This window comes from Crocodylus siamensis, chromosome 4 (assembly GCF_052110815.1).
Source record: "Crocodylus siamensis isolate JL-2025a chromosome 4, ASM5211081v1, whole genome shotgun sequence".
Taxonomy (NCBI): domain Eukaryota; kingdom Metazoa; phylum Chordata; order Crocodylia; family Crocodylidae; genus Crocodylus; species Crocodylus siamensis.
The window spans coordinates 7,328,676-7,348,242 of record NC_143398.1 but is presented as its reverse complement, the minus strand read 5'-3'; the positions used below and the strand labels follow the sequence as shown (position 1 = coordinate 7,348,242).

Genomic DNA, 19,567 nt, shown 5'->3' with positions numbered 1-19,567 from the left:
GAAGGGGAATGGGCAAACCGTGGCTCAGCTCCGTAAGAGGATTTAGACACCTAAGTGACTTGACCCAAGCTGTACAAGAAGCCAGTGGAAGAGCAGGAAAGTCCCCCTCCTTGGCTGTGCTGAATACACCTCGACGTCCTCACCCAGCGCAGGCGCCTATTGGGAGGTAGCCAAAGGCCGTGCAAATATTTGGTCACCTCGAGGTACCAGGGCTTTAAAAAGCACCTGATGGCATCCGAAGAGAGGATGTTGAAATATTTTTAAGCCTAAGGTGATGGACACATCCCACAAAGCAACAGAAGAGCCAGAAATGATACCACTTAACCAAATGCAAAATGGGAATGGGTGCAACAGGTCCCAGAGAGGATGCGAGGGACCCGGAGGGGGCAGCAAGCAGAGGTGGACGACACCCGTGGCTCCAAGAGGAAGGCCACAGAGCCAGTGGACACCCCCCAAGGGACATCTCAGAGCAACGTGCAATTGCTCCTACCCTGAGCTGGGCTGGACCTAGCGCCCTCAGAGGCAAAAAGCTTCGTTGCTTTTCCAGGCTCCCGAACAGGGCAGTCCCCTGCGGCTCCCATCTGCTCCAGCGCCGGCCCTCTGCAGCACTTCCCGTCCCTTGGATGGAGTTGACAGGACCTAACAAGCTGATCTCATCTGGTTCCCACACTGGTGGGAATCTAAAACTAACATCCCCAAATGAGGTAACGGCACTTGAATCAACAAACCTGCTCCAGGCAGATGGGCTTGGGGCTGGGGAAGGAGCATGGACAAAGATTTTCCCCTCTCCGCTCTCGTCCAAGTCAGAGTGAAGTAATGCTGCTCAGGGCTTCGCCCAGCTGATGTGGGAAATAAAACAGGGTCCAAATGAGGGTTCACGATGCAATGCAGCAAGCTCGCCATGAGCCAGGCCTGGCAGACCTCCACTTTCCCATGTCAGTCACCGCCGGCGCTGGCAGGGAAACTGCTGTGCGGTGACGCTGCCCAGATCTGCAGGAAGCAAAGGCCTGTTCCCGCAGCTCTAATCTTTCCCTGGCGGATAGAAACTGGGTGTTACGGGCCCTTTAAAAAAGCAAATCAAAGGAGTGAGAAGCGTTGTTTCTGGGGGGTGGCCCCAGGAACAGGCTTCCCCGCCGATGGAGCCTGGCCCAGGCGAGGCGATGTTATGCACAGCAAAGAGCTTCCCTTTCAAGACTCGCCTTGCTGAAAGAGGATGCTGGGCAGAGCGAGGAGGCTGGCACGCAGAAAACCTGAGCTCTGAAAGCCTCTTAGCGTCACGAATGATGCCCCCGATCCCTCTGGAGAGGAAGGGCAGGTACACAGACACACAGACAGCTCTTTAATCGTACCCAGCCACAACACAGTGAAGCAAAATACTCTGCCAGGCTGAAATGACTGCCCACAATTCTCCCTGCAGTTACCAGAGCTGGCTTTCGGGTCGGATGCCAAGATGAAGACCCTCTCCAAAATATCACAGTGTAGTCAGTGGTTAGTGCATCATCCGATGCAGCTTAGCGCCGAACGCCGGGATCTGTTTTGGCACGGCTGATTTAAACAGAAGGGCACTGCCTACCACACCCTCCACTTCCCGTAGTGCCGGGGGCCCTTGCATCACTTCTCCGAGTACCCAGACATGCCAGCTGGTAGGGACAGATGCTGCCAAAACGGGGACTGTTGCACATCCAGGGAGCTCCCTCGTGCTAGCTGGACCTTCTCTGTCCTGTGCCATGCGACTGTGTCCTCCATCCTTCCCTTGCTCCTTGCCCTCTTTGTTTTTTCACTTTGCTTTCACTACTCTACCCTCTTTCCTCCTCCTCCTTCTCCTTTCCACTGAGCTGATCCCCTCCAAATTAAGCCCATCAAGTTCAGTTTTGTGTTGGCTCTGCTGTGGACGCCCGATGGATGCAGCTGAATAATGATAGTCACCCAGTAAAATGCAACTTGGCCTGCAGGATACAGTAAAAATAGTCCATGGGCATCACTTGCCTCCTGAGTGAGGTGGTGTAGGCTAAATTAAATCAATGCCCTAAGTACTTTGAAAGCCCTACTTGAAAGATGCTGTTGAAGCCCAACTGGCCGGATACTGATGGTCAAGTGCTGGCTTACCCCAACCTAGCAGACCGTCCCAGAAGTCCTCCAATACCTTCACATCTGTATCATCCTGGGCTGTTACAATGATTTTTGGAGTGTCTTTGTGCCACTCCAGTGGTGAGAAACACCCTTGCTTGCTTCCCCCAACTCTAGATGCTGAAGAAAAGCCACGTTCGCTCAGAGTGATACCTGGGACACGCATCGCTGTTCTCATGAACACAACCCAGCTTCAGGTCTTGGAGTTTGAAAGAGGATTTGGCTACTCTCAATGGGGGCAGATGATAGGACAAGGAGCAATGGGCTCAAGTTGCAGCAAGGGAAGTTTAGGTTGGATATTAGGAAGAACTATTTCACAAGGAGGGTGGTGAAGCACTGGAACAGGCTACCCAGAGAGGTGGAAAACTCTCCATCCTTGGAGGTTTTTCTAACCCCAGGCAGACAAAGCTTTAGCTTGGATGATCTAGGTGGGGCTGGTCCTGCTTCAAGCAGGGGTTGGACTAGACGTGACCTCCTGAGGTCCCTTCCAGCCCTTATTTTCTATGAGTCTATGAAAAAGCAACCACCGGACATTTTTTGGCAAGAAGGGTAGGCAGGGCTGAGCCAAGTAGGCAGGGCTTTTTCTCCGCACCAGTCTCAGGGTTACTGTGGAGGTGGTGTAGACATCCTCTTTGGAGCACAGACCTGGAACGGACCACCCAGGTCACTGAGTCCAGTTTCCTGCAACGGCGGCCAGCCACACAATAGAGGTTTGTCCGGAGGGGTCACAAAACAGCCACTGAAACCACAAGCCAGGCCCCTCCAGTGTGCCTCAGGAAGAGACAAGGGCATCGGCAGTACTTTGGCCATGCAATGGCAGGAAGGTTGTTGGATAAAACTCGTCCAGATGATTCTAGGACACAGACCATGCCCCAGGCTTCACTGGAAGGCAGAAAAAGTCCAGTGATCCTTACCAATCGGATCCAGGGGGAAATGCCTTCCTTACCCCCAAAATGTTGATTGCTTTAACTCTGAGCGTGTGAGCAAGACCCACCAGCCAGAGGGGCTGTCACAACACATTGCCAGGGCACAACGAACCCAAGGACAGAGAATACAGCTCTGTTCTGGGGAGGGAGCGCTGCCTGCACAGCGGGAACAGCCTGGCATGACCGGACCTCCGCTGCCGGCTGATGGACGAGTAGCCAAGCAGGGAAATGAGAGCCACGAGTCTTGGATGCTAAGCTTGGCTCTGATAGAGGAAGCTTGGGGGAATGGCTTCGAGCTTTGACCACTTTAGTCTTTCCAGTATCAGCAGCATTGCCTGAGCACACCCTGCCCAACATGTGGTCCAGCCCTAGAAGTGATGCTGCTGTGGACTCTTCCCTAGCCTGCTTTCAGACCTGGTAGAGGCGAAAGGCTTGAAAGTAGGGGATGTATCCAGAGGAGTCTCCTAGGCAAACTGCGAGATTTGGGGTGAATCTGCAGACACAGGTGGATGCTCAGTCCTGTCCTCCCCAGTGCTGGGCCTGGCTGGAGCATCTCCAAAGACCTGGGTTTCCTTTCACTGTGGAAATTATCCAGCACCCTAGCCAAATGCTCTGCCCTCTCCAGGGAGCCCGGAGGAACGGGGTTAAACATTTGCTTTCCACTTTCCCATCCCCGTGCAAGTGGGTGCACTTGCCTTCACTTTGCAGGGTTGCTACCACTCGAGCTTTCGGTGGCCACAGCCATATAAATACGACCCTCTGACATTACAGGGTGTTGTTCATTGTGCCAGCCCACTCCGTCACAGCCCACGTGCTTTAGGGGCATTGTGACTTTATCCAGCTCCCCTGAAGTCGACCCAAGTTCTGATCCCTTAGAAAGACGTCTCTGGCAGCACTTGGTTTGCTGTTTTTCTCATGGGCTGTGAATGACACATGACTTTTCCACCTAGCTGACAGGGTTTGACTAGAGACTTGTTTGCCACATCTTCAAAGGCAGGAAGTCGGATATGGTTGCCCAGCTTGGGAAGCATAAATGTTTATGATTTTCAGGAATTCCTTGGGTGGAGAGTTAATGGTGGATCGAGTGGGAGGGGAATGATTTAAATGCCGAAGGACACACGCTCGCAGTCCTACTGCAAACAGCTTCAAACCTGGATCTGCACTGGGTGTTAACGGCAGCTTGGATAAATATCATGATCCGAGCCACCTGAAGGACTGGAGTGCCAGGCTTCCTGGCTGGCCAGACACGGAGAGGGATAATGCAGCTGCCCCTAGCATAGAGGAAATGAAGATGCCAAACCAGGAGATTTGCACACACATTCACTCGCCAGGCTCCATTTCAGCCCTAAAGGAGCTTTTCTCCATTTTATATAGGCAAGCAAACAGAAGCTGCTGCCAGAACAAGTCTGCACACACAGAGACACCAGCCATGTCAGCAGGCCTAAAGGCGTATATACCACTCCCAGCACTGCACTCCTCAGCTGGGACAGCAAGGAGCACCAGGATCAGCAAGCTGTGACAGCCATTAAAGAGCACCAAGATGGCAAGTGTGAAGCCCGGAGGATAGATGGTCTCCACCGTAGCCCTACACGTGGCTCCCCTGCACCCCAAGGCCACTCAACGTCCATCTAGGCTGCCTGGGCACAAACCTTTCACACCTGAGGGACCTCCAGCACCTTAAAGCCTGTCTTCTTGGCAATGGACTGCCAGAGATGTGTCACACCTGTCCTTCTCCACCACCCGCAGCATGTCCAACTGAGTCTAGCGACCAGGTGCTCCACAGCCTGGGCCCAAGAGATCTTAAAGATTGTGGTGCACTTTGCTCCTGGTCACCCAAGACACTCCTCTCCATGCTACAGGGGAAGCCGATTAGTGTAGGGCTGCCCTGGACCATCACAACTGTCCCCTTGTTGGGGGAGCTGTGCCAGAAGGCAGCATGGCCCAATACACTCAGAGCACTGCTGGGAGCCAGGACACTGGCTTCTTACTCCCAACCCCTTGGGCAACCCCCCTGTACCTCTAATTCCCCTCCCACACTCGGTCAGTCCTGCCTGTTTAGATAATTCAGCACTTTGGGGTAGAGCCTGACTCTCACTGTGTGCATGCAACACGACACGCGCTGTGATGCCAGCTCTAGCTGGGGGTCTGTGCTTCAAATGCTGAATGCAGAAATGTGATCTGACTCCACTTGCTGTCTGTGCGCACTGTGAACTGCATAAGAGGTTTCCACCTGACTGCCAGGATTTGGCTGGAGACTTGTTTGCCACATCTGCAAAGGCAGGACGTCAGACAGGATTGATCTGCCTAGCTTGGGAGCCATACAGTTTCTTCAAATGGGCAGTGGAGTGGGAGGCTTTATGGCATGGGTGCGAGGGGTGATTTTAGAGGCTGGAGGACATACTAACCATCTTACTGAAAACGGTTAAAAATTTGGATCAGCACTTTGTATTAATGGGAGCTGTGATGAATAGGACTTCCCAAGGCACCTGAGCTTACCAGCCAGAGGGAGCAATAGCACAGATACCCCCAGCAGCAAGGAGACAAAGAAGTTGCCAAGCTAGGAGGCTTGCAATTAATGCATTAATGCATGCAAACAGGGTGCTGCTTTATGTTAAATCTGTTGGCATCCATGAGCAGAACAAGTGTTTGCCTTCCTTTGTAGCGGGGGTCATGGCTGTCTTCCTGGGATCTCTTGAGTGCATCTGAACAACCCTCGCAGCAGCAGGATGTTGGCTGCTGTGGTCCCCCTTCTTTACCCATGGTGGATTAGGGTGTTATGTCTTGTTTTGTGTCAGGGTTGCCTGTGCAACTTTACTCAGAGTTTAGATAATGCATTTGTACGGGATGATTTGCATTAGGGATGATCCCGCCTCAGGCAGGGGTTGGACTAGATGAGGTCCCTTCAGCCCAACATCTCCGTGATGCCAAGAAAACAACCTCTCCCCAAAAAGACCTGCAAACCTAAACCGAAATCCCTTCTGCCTAAACAAGATGCTCTGCTCCACCTGCTTCTCCTGTGGGGATGACTTCGCTCACACCTGACCTAGGCCCATGGTACTGCATAAAGCACTCCTAGCAGGTGCTTGGAGAAAAAATCTAGGTTTCTCTACTGGCTATGTACACAGGATTCAGGAAAACCCTAAGGAGCTAAGTCACAGCAAGTGGTACAAAGTAACCCTGATCTAGAGACCACAAGCCCCTCTAAGTGCTGAAATTCATTTGGCAGCTGCACGCGAGACAGCTTGCTGGCCTGGTGAGTCGGGCTCTCTGCTGGGAAGTGGGAATGGGGAGCTGAATCTCCACTGCTCGAGGGCCCAAAACTCAAGCCTCCCACGTGCTGGGCAAGGGTGTGAGAGAGTGCTCATGCTAAGCAAGGCCTAGCATTAGAAATAATGCACTAGAACTCCCAGAATGCTTCAAGGAGGTTGAGGAGTCAGCGACTGACATTCTGGTAATCACTTTCTGACCCTTAGATGAAACTACTGAACTTCTGATCTTTGAACAATGATAAAAATAGCAGACATGCCGCTTACATGGTTAAGAATAGGAAACTGCATGGCTAAACCGCAGTGACGAAAAAACAACCGCATATTATGTCAGTTTTGACATTTTAACCCTGCAAAACCCAGCAAAACATATAGATGAATAATGTATTTAGGTTATAGAAAATTAGCATAAGAAATATAAAGGTCATTAAGAATTAACATAAGAAGCGTAATGATTATAATACAAAGCGTATCACCTGATATTATAATATAAATAAGTTAACTAAATAACCAATAGAAGTAAGAATTAGAAATGCATATGTATAAGTGTTATCATATATAACTAATAGTAAAGTTATGTTAGATGCCTCACTTCCACCATGGGGACAGTTTTGTATCTTTTGCCTAAAAAAAGATAAGGGACTCCTTTTAAATGAGCTGTTGACCAGTTCTGAGACTACTGAATCAGGCAGCCGCACCTAGCTTCCGGGTTAGAGAGCAAGGGCTTGATTTGGGAACCTCGTGAACCAACAGACCTCCTTTAGTTTATGACTTTGTGAAACAATAAAAGTTTTAAATTGAACAGGTCTGAGCCTGTGCTTAATTCAGTCCTATATAATTCGGCATCGAGCTCACACAAAGGGCTGCTCTACAAGTGGTGGGCATGGCTACCACCCTCAGCCCCCGTTAGAGGCCGACTTTAAAAAGCTTCTTCTGTGATGCCTAACATGCACCCATAGGTCAAGTCCAAGGAGGGAGCTCAGAAACACCCCTGTGCTTAGCAGGTCATACTGGCCAGCTCCAAGCCTCCAGGCTCAGCACTCGGTCTATCCATTTAACTCTCCTCTTTACCTGAGGAGTCCAGGGACCTCACCTGATTCCTCTGACTCAGTTTCCCAGGGAAGCCCAGGTAATCTATCCACATGTGGTGGTGCCTAAGGGGCCGATCTGCAATCTGCCCTTGGATGCTCCAGTGAGGGGCACTTTATACGAATCTACGTAGATGAAACCAGTGATTATCAACCATAGTGCCGCACAACCTTAGCACTGTTAGGTGTGCAAACACGATTCACAAGATAAAACCCTAGATTTCAAATAGGAATCCATAGTGATGCTGCCCTGGTGTGCTCCTTCTGAGTTCTCTGCAACAAAAGGATTGCTTTAGTATTTTTTCTGCAGTCAAAAAACAAGTAAAAGCTAAGAGCCAGCATCTTTCAAGGGGCACCCTGAATCTAACAAGGGTGCCCTGAACCTAAGGAGGGGTGTCTTGAGTCTAAACAGATGGAGAAACATGAGTCTAGGCATTGCACAGGGGGCCCCGTTGTAACAAACTCCGAGTGTATACAGGCAAACTCCATAGGGATCGAAACTCAGGCCCATCACCACCAGCTCTTCCACTTGAGCTAGCGAAGTCAAACCTTTTGCTACAAGGCTCTTCCGGTCCCTGAAGCCAGCTGCTAGCCACCTGACCACGCATGGTGAGCCAACCCATCACCCGTGCATGACTGAAGCAAAGTGGGCATGGTAACTTAGAGCCCAAAAAGACATTCTTTAAATAAAATAAAGTTGCAATGTTTTCATGGATTAAAGCACACGCATGGTCACTGAAAATATGGGAGGGAGGTCTAAATTCAATTTAAAAACCAAGGTGAGACCTCATGTGGAGACCCACTGCCCCACTTCTGCTGATCCTTCACCTTCCTGCATCTGGCTCTGGCTACTGCCCAAGCTGGATCCTGTCTGGCATTTCATCCTATGTCCTTATCTTAATCACTGTCCTGCCATTTCATCTGCAAAGCAACAGTGTAGGGATAAGACCTGAAGCCATAAAAGTGAACCACAAGCAAAGCTGCCTGCTCTAGTTTCATGCTCTGGTCTGGAAATGTATCAGTGGGGAAAAGTCCAGAAGCCCGCAGGATCTGCTACCCTGAGCCCAACCAGTCCAACAGTGTCTCTGACACTGGTCAAGCTAGATGCTTTAGACCAGTGGTCCCCAAACCCTGACAGATGGCGCACCACCAATTTAACACGATACCTTAAGTACCACCAGCAAATTTTCAGTTCAACTTTAAGTACCACCAGCAAATTTCTGTCATATAAAGTACTTATAATAAATTTGTTAACGCGTACCACTGACAGGCTGTCTGCATACCACTGGTGGTACCCGCACCACCAATTGGGAACCGCTGCTTTAGAGGAAAGTGTGGGAAACTTCTTCCTCCCTCCCTCCCAGACAGACCGGCTTTCTCCTCCCAGCAGAAGAGTTTATCCCTTTCAGACACGTGCTGGCGTTCTGACAATCCTATATCATAACCTGGCTATCTGCTTGATCCATATGAATGCCCAATATTTTTTTGAAGCCTCCTAAGTAATCCAAGCGATTACTAATGACACAGATACGGCTGCAGATGTGGATTTTAGTCTGGCAGTATCTATTTAAGGAGCTTTTACCATGATTTTACCCTAAGAGCAGGGGAGACGTTGACCAGGAGGTGGTGGCCGTGAGTCACCTTCCCTGTGGCGCAGCCCGCTGCGAGTCCAGCACAGGGGTGCAAAGCCCCGAGAGCACTTTGCAGGGGCTGCTGCCCGAGCACAGCCAGGGAGCCATTGTACTCTGGGGCCAGAAGTGACTCAGAGGCCCCGCGTCGCAGAAACGAGCACAGCTTCCGCTCGCCAAGTTCCTAGCATTTGCAGGCGCGTTTGTTTACTTGATTAAACTTGATTTAATCTATGAAAGTCTATTACTCGGAAAGGGGGGGAGGTTTCTGCAGCGGCCTCCCCAACCTCCATCCCCATGGGTGAGTTCAGACTGGCTGTGGTCCCCAAGCTGGGCGCATCTTCCCTCTCGGGCCAGCCAGACCCCAGCAGGGAGGTGGATCAATAGGTTGAGACACAGAGGGAGGGAGGTGCATGCAGCTCCTAGGCTGAAGAAGAGAAGCGTGCATGCTCCAGTGGTCTGTCTCCTCCTGCCTGCCTGGCTCTCGCTACGCTCCCTTTCAGCCAGCATGAGCCCGCACTGCAGCTGGGGCAACCCACGGTCAGGAATGTCTCTCCGTCCCCAGAAGCAGCACAAGTAAGAGCCGCCAAACTGACCCTGCCAGACTTGGCACTTCTAGGGTACGCCTGCCCTGCATCCCCGGCATGCACCCTGGCTACCCGCCCCCATTCATCCACCCCCAAACTGGAAATGAGGCAGGGAAGTCACCCTGGGGTGCCCCCATGAGTGCCCTCAAATGTGCCAGGGAGAGAGCGGGCAGCATTCCCCAAACGGTTTGGGTCCCTCATTCCTGGGGTTGGCAAAGGACACAGGAACAGGGTACACCCAAGCAGTACAGATGTCCCCCTACTGTCTTGAAAACCCCAAGAACTAGAAGCCAGGGGCCTTGCCCATCCAAAAGCCACTTGGCATCCTAAACAATCACAAGTATGAAAAAGTAAGGAGCGGGGAGGTGGCAAATTCATACAAAATTGACTCTTTTGTCTCAGTGCAAGACATTAAAGGCAGTTATCTATGTATTAAACAAGTCTCCATATCAGAAACTGCCACAGAGATGTTACATGAATATGAACAAGGAGGAGGGTGCCCTTCCTATTAACTTGACTTGGGTGCAGCTCATACTCCGAAATAGTTGAGGACTCCTAGTATAAACTACTTGGGCTGGGTTTTCCTTTCACTTACTCTGGCTTTACAGCATGTAATACTATCAACTTCAATGGACTTGCTTCTGATTCACTCCAGCATAAGCAAGAAGAGAACAAGGACATCTTTTTTTCCAGGCTAAGACTCTGCCAGATCATGTCCGATCTCCAAAGCTTCCAGGCAGATGGGTCTAGTTCGAATGAGTTTTTTAAGACACAGGAAAAGGTGCTACTCACACAGATTCCCGTCGCTTTCAAGGTTACAAGCTTTGGTGTTTTCTTTTCTGTTTCGAACAACGGTATCTGCTCCTTGCAAGCGATCTGAAAAGACACAATCCACCCCAAATCAGTCATTTCGATGCAATGGAGACCTGGTCTCTGGTAGAACTGGCAGGTCAGGCACGAAGGCCCGGAGTGTCCCAAGGGTGGGTGGTTGTAGCTGTGTTGGCCTACGGACATTGGCAGGCAGGGTTTTTCGGGCAGATGTGATCTCTTTTATTAGACCAACTCAACTAAGCAGTTTTTTCCAACTTTTTAGTTGGCCTAATAAAGGAGATCACATCTACCCAAAGAACCCTGTCTGAAGCATCCCAGTCCATTTTGTGGCCTGTACTATACCAGCAGTTGGACGAGGTCTAACCAATGACCCCTTTTACGGTCATAAATTCTGTGAAACAACGAATATAAAAATCAGCAGACAGCAGATATGAGAGGCAAGAGTGAAATGAGGCGTGTCAGGTCTGTTGGGCTCATCTATCTGGATAACCCTATTTGGGAAACCACTGTCTGGTGCGTATCTGTTAGTGCACATGCCAAAATGAGTTTTGGCATTAAGGGGAGGAGGCGGACAGCATGATGACATGTGAGGTTAGGTAGTTGTATGCAAGTTGGCTGGGATCCAGACCCACCTGTGCTGAAAGCAACTCTCTGAAACCTCTCCCACCCCTATTGCCATGCTTCCCACCTTGCTACACACACCCAAGCCCCATCATCTAATACGGGGGCGCGAATTCACTTTGCACCCCAGGCCAGATCCGGACAGCGGGGCTCCTTGTGGGCCAGATTCACCCTCAGACACGCAGCGGCAACTCCGGAATTGCGCAACTCCTGCTCTCACGTGTGCCCCATGCCAAAGCTGAAGCCACCAGTGCATGCCCCTCTGCCATGGTGGGAGCTCTACTCCGGCATGGGCCATGGGATGTGCAGTAGCAACGGCAGCTCCAGCATGGGATGGTGGTGGGACTATCGGCCAAGGAACTGGGGCCATGGCAGCAGCAATGGGTGAAGTGCCTGGAGGGCAATTGGGGTTGTATCAGCAGCTCTTGCTTACCTTCCTGCTGCCAACTGCCAGGTCTACCTAGGCCTGGATTTTGTGGCAAGCCACTTCCCCCTGGCCACATCCCCAACTTCCCATCGCCTCCAGTAAATGGGAGGGCTGCGCAGAGTGGCTCCTCAGGCCAGACCTGGCCTGCAGACCATTCATTTGACACCCCTGCTCTAATGCATGGTGTAGCTCCCCTGCAGAGCAAACAAAAAGACCATGCACAACTCCTGCAGGCCCAACCACCTATCTTATCTCCAGCAAATTTCTTCCTCCATTATATTTTCTCTTCCATCCCAAATAAAATTCTTCCCTGAACGGCAGCCGGATTGCAACTCCCTCTCCCCCCTCATCTGGGGACTTTACCCGATCCTGGGCTGCAGGCTCATGCCTTGTTAGAGGTTTTCCCAGGAAGACCTCCACCTATGGCAGAGCTTGTGTCTTCTCTTGTTGCCTGGCCGTCAGACAGCAACATGAACATACAGCCTGAAGAATGAAAAAGTCATAGCCTCATGGAAAAGCAGGGCTGGCAGGACCCCAGGGAGGTCATCTAGTACAAACCCCTGCTCCAGACCCTTCTTCCCTAACTAAGTCACCCCAGTCAAGTGTTTCATAGTTTCATAGTTTCTAGGGTTGGAAGGGACCTGAGCAGATCACCTAGTCTGACCCCCTGCCATGGCAGGAAAGAGTACTGGGGTCAAACGACCCCAGCAAGATGTGCATCTAACCTCCTCTTAAAAACCCCCAGGGTAGGAGCCTGCACCACTTCTCTTGGAAGTTGGTTCCAGACCCTAGTCGCCCTGACAGTGAAGTAACACCTCCTGATATCTAACCTAAACCTACCCTCTGCAAGCTTATAACCGTTATTTCTGGTCACTCCTGGTAGTGTTCGGGGGAACAGGGACCCCCAACGCCTGCTGATCCCCCCTGACTAGTTTGTAACAGGCCACGAGATCCCCCCTCAGCCTTGTCTTTTGGAGGCTGAACAGGTTCAGGTCCCATAGCCTCTCCTCACAGGGCCTGCCCTGCTGTCCCCTGATCATGCGAGTGGCCTCCTCTGGACCCTCTTCATGCTGTCGACATCCCTCTTGAAGTGCGGCACGCAGAACTGGACGCAGTACTCCAGCTGCGACCTGACCAGTGCCGCATAGAGGGGGAGGATCACCTCCTTGGACCTGCTCGAGATGCATCTGTGGATGCATGACAAGGTGCAGTTGGCCTTCCTGACCACATCCCCACACTGCCGGCCCATGTTCATCTTGGAGTCAATGATGACCCCAAGATCCTTTTCCGCCTCCATGCTGACAAGAGGAGAGTTCCCTAACCTGCAGGTATGGTGCCGGTTGTTCCTCCCGAGGTGCATCACCTTGCACTTATCTGTGCTGAAACCCATCCTATTCTTGTCCGCCCACCCTTGTAACCTGTCTAGGTCTGATTGTAGCCTGTTGCATCCTTCCAGTGTGCCCACGTCTCCCCACATCTTAGTGTCATCAGCAAATATGAACAGGTGCTTTTTACCCCCTCGTCCAAATCGCTGATGAAGATGTTGAACAGTGCAGGCCCAAGGACCGAGCCCTGCGGGACCCCACTGCCCACATCCTTCCAGGTTAAGAAGGACCCATCCACTACCACCCTCTGGGTGCGGCCCTCCAGCCAGTTGGCGACACATCTGACTGTGTCGGTGTCTACACCATAGCCCCCCAGTTTCTTAATGAGAACGGGGTGAGAGACAGTGTCAAAAGCCTTCCGGAAGTCCAGGAAGATTATATCCACTGCTACCCCTGCGTCTAATGATCTGGTGATCTGATTGTAAAAGGCCACCAGGTTGGTCTGACAGGACCTGCCACTGATGAACCCGTATTGGTTGCCCCTAAGCATGCGGTCCCCTGCTGGCCCCTCCTGGATGTGTGCCAGCATAATTTTCTCAAACAGCTTGCCTAGGATCGAGGTAAGACTAACCGGCCTATAGTTTCCCGGGTCCTCCTTCCTCCCTTTTTTGAAGATGGGAACCATGTTGGCCCTCTTCCAGTCCTCCGGTACCTCACCAGAGCACCACGAGTGCTCGTAAAGCTGTGCCAGGGGACTTGCAATGACCTCGGCCAGTTCCTTTAGAACTCTAGGGTGGAGATCATCCGGGCCGGCTGACTTAAATACGTCCAACCTCTCCAGAAGCTCCCTAACTAAATCCTCACTAACCCGTGGCCCAGGTGTGCCTCCCCCGGGGCCTGAGGGGGGCCCAGCAGGGAGGTGGCTGTTCTGGTCCCTTCTTAGGAAGACGGAGGCAAAGAAATCGTTAAACATGTTAGCCTTGCCGTCTGGTGTGACGACCAAATTTCCCAACACGTCCTGCAAGGGCCCCACATTACCCGGGACCTTCTTTTTACCCCCTATGTATTTAAAAAAGGACTTCTTATTGTCCTTAATCTGGGAAGCTAGTCCCAGTTCCATCTCTGCCTTGGACCTGCTCCTGCCTTGGACCTGCTCCTTGGACCTGTTTCTTGAACCTGCTCTTCACTTCAGGAACCCTCACCCCCAACTGCACTGCTTGCAATGTCAAAAATGCCCTACACCTTGCAGGGGGATGAGGGCACTGTCGATGTCCTGCCCCTGGAAGTAGTATGTCAAGAGACCCAAGGCCTCCACGCCAGATACAATCCAGAGTTAGATGGTCATTGCCCAAGACTTGCTTCAGACTCCCAAAGAAGCATGAGCCTCCTCTCCTACCTCCTCTGGGCACGGTTAAGAGACTCCTAGGGCCCATTACCTGCTGGGAGTCATGGGGCTTGAACGTAGACATGGGCTCAGACACACGCTCGGTGTTAGCCGGAGTAGATGTGGCAGCCCCAAAGACTGAGATGGTTGGCGGTAAGGGAGAATCAGACTTCTTCACGGTCGCATCCTTTTTGTCTCCCCCAGATCTGCCAACTGTGGTTGCTGACGTTCCTCTGGTTGTCTCAGCCTTTTTAAGCTCTTTACTGCCACCTGCATTCATGAATGAACAAACAAGGCATGGGGTAGTTAGACAGAGGTCTGCAAAACACAACTGGAGGAGAGGCAATGTGAAGAGAAGACTGGCGCTGAGCTAAAGCCCTAGCTGCAGGTTGAAGATTTCTGTCTAGAAATCTCCTTCATTTTGGCTGGTTTAGTTTTCAAATATCAACCTTACTGGCTAGAAGCTTGCTGCAGGTTGTTATATGTCCTGGTGAAAGCCTGGCAGTCTGGGGCCTGGAGAAGTGTCCTTTTTCATACCCAGATGCATTCACAGCCCAGTGGGAAAAGCTGGGAGCGCTGTGGTGGTTGGAGCCTCACTGGGAGGGACAGCAACCAGGTCCCTGGTGTCTCAAAGGCCTTTGTGCAAGGGGAAGTAGGTGTCCTGACATACAAACAGATCCCCTGCCCCATGTTGCTACTAATTCCCCCTTGGTGGAAGGGGGAAAAACATGTTAAAAAGTCGTGTCCTGCTCCACCATTTGCTTTTGGCCTCTTCCAAAGCTTGTGTTTGCATTGGATTGGGAGCCCAATACTTCCATGGAAAAGTTTCCCAGGCTTTGCCAACTCCAACCTGGGGCCGTATCTGAGCTGAGCATGCCCCTTCCAAAGCCTCTGAAACCAGACATGAGGTTCACATAGGAAGACAGCATGGCCAGCCCCTATGAAGGCCTCTCTGGGTCTGCTCTGCCCTGCTAATAATTCAAGGGTAGCTTTTGTGATATGGGAAGTTATGCACTGGAAACTGGACTGAGCTCACCTCACCCAGGTGCTGTAGGGTTGCCAACCCTCCCAGATTGACCAGGAGTCTCCCAGAATCAAAGTCGATCTCCCTATTGAAAGCAACCTGGGGGATCGATAGCGTGAACAGGTTGAACAGTGCAATTCATGACATTATGTCGTGTTGGCAAAAAAAAAATCTCCTGGAATAGCTTCAGGCTGAGTTGGCAACCCTAAGGTGCTGGGGGGGCAGCAACATTTCGCCACAGCCAACCTGGGCTCAGTTTGAGCCCGTGGGCTGTCCCTTGACCCGTGAATAATCTCAGAATCAGGCATGCAGCTTGTGGCAGGGCCCGCACCCAAAAGTAACAGCTAAAGGAAAGCTTGAACCTGGACCTCAGGAAGGGGCTCTTTTTAATGCAAGGGGCTACGATAATGCTGGCACTAGAGGGGTCCCGGGTCTGGTCACTGCCCATTAGGAGTTTGGATCTAAGAAAGCCTAATAGTGCTCAGGCTCTAGTTGGAATAAGCACCCTGAAAGACCAACCGGCCCCCAAAGAAGAAGACACAACCTTGCTTGTACCTGAAGTGATTTCCAAAAGTGTGGTATTCAGAGTTGGACGCGCCGCAGGGTCCTTTTCCAGATGGATGCCAGCTGTCAGAGTTGTCCCAGGCACGGTGGGCTTCGATGTCATAGGAGCTGATGTGGGGGCTACGTCCACAACAGGGCTTGATATGACTTTCCCATCAGAGGAGGTGTTGCTAGGTGGGGGGATTTCTGTGACACGAGAAGAGCTCGCCCTGTCAGGGGGGGCACTTCCCATACTAACATTTGTCGTTTTCAGGTCCGGGGGGGAGCTCGTCATGCTGCGGGAGGGCCCCTCCACAGTAGGAGAGGAGCTTCCTGCACCATGGGTGGTACTTCCCAGGACAGGGGAGGGGCTTTTCTTGGTAGTGGAGGGGATTGTTGTTGTGTGTGTGGTGGAACTGCCTGGGGAAAGGGAGGACTTTTTTGTGTCATGGGTGGTACCCAAGGAAGTAGGGGAGGTGCTTTTTGAGCCAGAGGGGATGCGTTCTGAGCTCGAGAGGGAGGTGTTTGGGGCAACAGAGGTACTTTTCAGGCTAGGGGTGGATCTTTCTGGGCCAACGGAGGAGCTTTTGGTGGCACTGGAGGAACTTTCCAGGACAACAGAGGAGTTTTTTCTGGCAGAAGAGCTTTCTGGGATAGAGAAGGAGCTTCCCACACCAGAAGTGGTGCTGGTGATCTTAACTGTGGTCGTGTTCAATGCATCTCCTAGAACAGAAATTAGCTTGAGATGGTGATTTAATCAGATGAAAGTTTTTCTACTGCAAACAGCTCCATTCCCCTTATTTTTCATCACAGACCCAATACCCAAGGCAGAGATAACATGATAAAATGATAACAGGTGGGTGCCCAGCCCTTCTTCATTGCTGGGAACTTTCTACAGGGACAAACCTGATGCATGGGGTGGGCATAAATTGCTCCAAGGACAAGTGCTGGGTGACGGGAAGGCTAACGAAGAGGTGTAGAAAGGGAGTGCAGAAGCCATAAAAGCACAGCAAGGTGTCTGGGGGCGAGGGACGCAGGAGGCAGAGGTCTGGAGAAGGCACTGTAAAGTCAGCCTGTCTGCCCGCAGCTGGACAGTCGACTGCCTTTGCAGCCTCACCCTAAATCAGTCTCTCCAAAAAGGGTCATTTTAATCTTACAGTCATACAGTGATCTCATGCCATTGCCCACTTGGCGATATACAGAATAAGAGGCCACAAGCCAAGGTGAGGGCACGCAAGGCAGACAGACTGTTCAAAAGCTAGCTAATGCACTATAGGTTTTTTGCTTGGGAACCAGAATGGTTTTTGCCGTGTGGCATGGATGTTGCAGCTCCCTGGTAAATAGGGACTGCTCTTGTGGCTCCTAAGCCTGGCAGGCTGCATATCACTGAGCAAGCAAGGTTGTATCAGCATTAGACTAAGAGACAGCCTGCGCGCACACATTGCGCTCAAGTGTTACCCAGCCCTCCTTCACGGCCTAGATGGCAATAAAGGTCGGTTTGTCCATTGGTTTTACTTCTTTTTATAGTGACAAGAACGCGTTTTACCTATAAAAGGGAATGAAGGAATCATTCAACGGTCCCTTACCCTGGCAGTGAACACCTTCTCCCCAAGGATGCAGGGGCTTCGCGCAAGCAAAGAGAGGGGGGGAAAAAAAATTCTGCAGGAGCACCATGTGAAATGACTGGCATCGTCTCACTGGAGAAACGTACTTCACCAAAATTTGAGGAAGTCACTTCACCCAGGATTTCCACTAGGATGACACTCCCCGAACACAGTCAGGGCTCATGGTAGAGGTGATTTCTCTTATTAGACCAACAAGAATTTTGTAAAACCATTTCTTTCATTGCAAAAAAAGAGTAAAATCTGGAAAGGCAGAAAATTCTCAGCTCCCACCTTTCTGGCCTGGCAGCTTTAGGGCATCTCAGGTGCTCACCTCTGGACTTTCATCTCTTGCACTATCACTTTTTTTCCCATCATGCAGGGAAGATTGGAAAGCAGCACACCAGCCCTCTGACCCTGGGGTAGTTTTTTTTAGTGGGAGACAGTGTCTCAGTGGTGGGATCATGGAGTCGGAATAACAGTGCCTGCAACCAAAGTCATGATGTCTGCTGCAAGGGACTCTGAGAAAACCTCTGTGCGCGCACATCCATGGCAGGCTGGGGCTGGAGAGCCAAGAGGAAGAAGTGCCCAGTGGAAGAGCATGTGCTGAATAAGCCTGTTGCATGCTTAGGTGACTGTTTCTCCTTAGGAGGAGACCTCAGCCAGGGTAAAAGCTCCGTGCTTACTCTTACCTATTGGCATCATCCATTTAGCTCGCGTGAGCAGGACTCGTGATGTTGGTGCCAGAAATGCTTGGTTCATTTCCCACCAACAGCTAGGGCTAGCTCTCCCTTGCCCTGCACCTGGCCTATTGTTCATTTGGGTAGGAAAGGCTACGGCATTGAACAGCCATCCAAAATGCAGGGCAATGGAAGGGATCACGGCATGCCAATTGGTTTGTTCAAGTTACCCAAGCAGACCTGGGGGGCAGGCCTCTATCAGGAGGCTCAGGCTTTGTTGCTAATCCCTGGCACAGCTGGGGCAGGGTTTTTAACTCTTAGGCACACCGATGGTTGGATTGGGAAGAGGCGCAGGGTGGGCTTGCTGCAGGATGTGTTTGGAAAGGCCGCGCAGCGCGCGGAAAAAGAAGCCGAGCACAAAAGCAAAGAACGATCCTCCCTTCCTCCCCAAGCCCATCTGAAGCCGCTGCTGCCTCCTTGCAGCTTCTGCCCTTGGGCTCATTCTCTGTCTGAGACCCTCCCGCTTTTCTCTCTCTGGAAATCGTCCCCGTCCCCCTCCCCCCTTGACCACTTCACTGGAACCGCTCAGATTGGCTCAACGTCTATTAATAGCGGGGAAAGGAAACACAAGAGAATAACTTCGGAAATGGCGAGTGACACCCCTTTTATGACCGGCAGGCAGAGTGCCCCTTGCTCCTTGATGCTGGCTGAAAGCCTCTGCTTCTCCCACAGCGGGATGGGGAACGGAGCTGGGGTCAGGCAATGTGGCTAGTGGGGGCGGAGGCCACACGCCACCAGGGCTTTGCAAACCTTGAGAACTTGCTATTTCCCCTCTGCAGTCTTTCCCTCTTCGTAAAAGGCCAATGGGTTGAGCTCATCAAAGGGAAAACTGAAATGCAGCCATCCCTGGGGTGGAACATGGCAGCAATATGACTGCTCATAAATGAAAATGAAAGCATCTGTCATCTGCAGGTGCAGCTGGGGAGGAGAGCGCTAAATCAGCAGGATGGAAGTGCTCACACAGGCATCTGGTCGGAGCAACACACCTCTTGCTGACAACCACTGACTGCATGTGGCCAGGACCTCGGGTTTATGTCCTCTATAGAAAGAAAGCATCCTCCTCACCTGTGTATGTCCTCTATAGAAAGAGAGCATCCCCATCAGCTTTATATGTCCCCTATAGAAAGATAGCATCCCCATCAGCCGTGCACCCCTCCTGACCGGATGCCATTGGCAACCATCATCACACAAATCCCTCCATAGGCCAAATGGCAGGGTCTGAATGCAAATTATAAGCAATGCCATTAACCCTGCAGAAGAGAAGGTGGCCGTATCATAGAAAAAATCTGTGCTAACTGGCATTAGCCAACCTGTTACTGCAAGTCCCATTGGTTACAGAAAGCTACCGAATGAATGAAACCCCCTTGCACCTTCTGCTCCAAGCCAACGCGAAATCAAAGCGTGCAATGTTCGCCAAACAGTACGAGTTGGCAACTCTCAGCGAGCCCC

At 51.5% G+C, this 19,567-nt stretch overlaps 1 protein-coding gene across 5 annotated transcripts in view; it reads right to left on the bottom strand.

Moving 5' to 3' along the window:
- PODXL (podocalyxin like) overlaps positions 1-19,567 on the bottom strand; it is a 76,132-nt gene that overhangs the window by 20,057 nt on the left and 36,508 nt on the right. For all 5 annotated transcript variants that reach the window (XM_090041551.1, XM_090041552.1, XM_090041553.1 and 2 more), the window contains exons 2-4: positions 15,790-16,500; positions 14,263-14,480; positions 10,415-10,498 (exon numbers count right to left, since the gene is read on the bottom strand). In XM_090041551.1, coding sequence (XP_089897677.1) covers positions 10,415-10,498; positions 14,263-14,480; positions 15,790-16,500 — 1,013 coding nt within the window. The remainder of the gene's footprint in view (positions 1-10,414; positions 10,499-14,262; positions 14,481-15,789; positions 16,501-19,567) is intronic.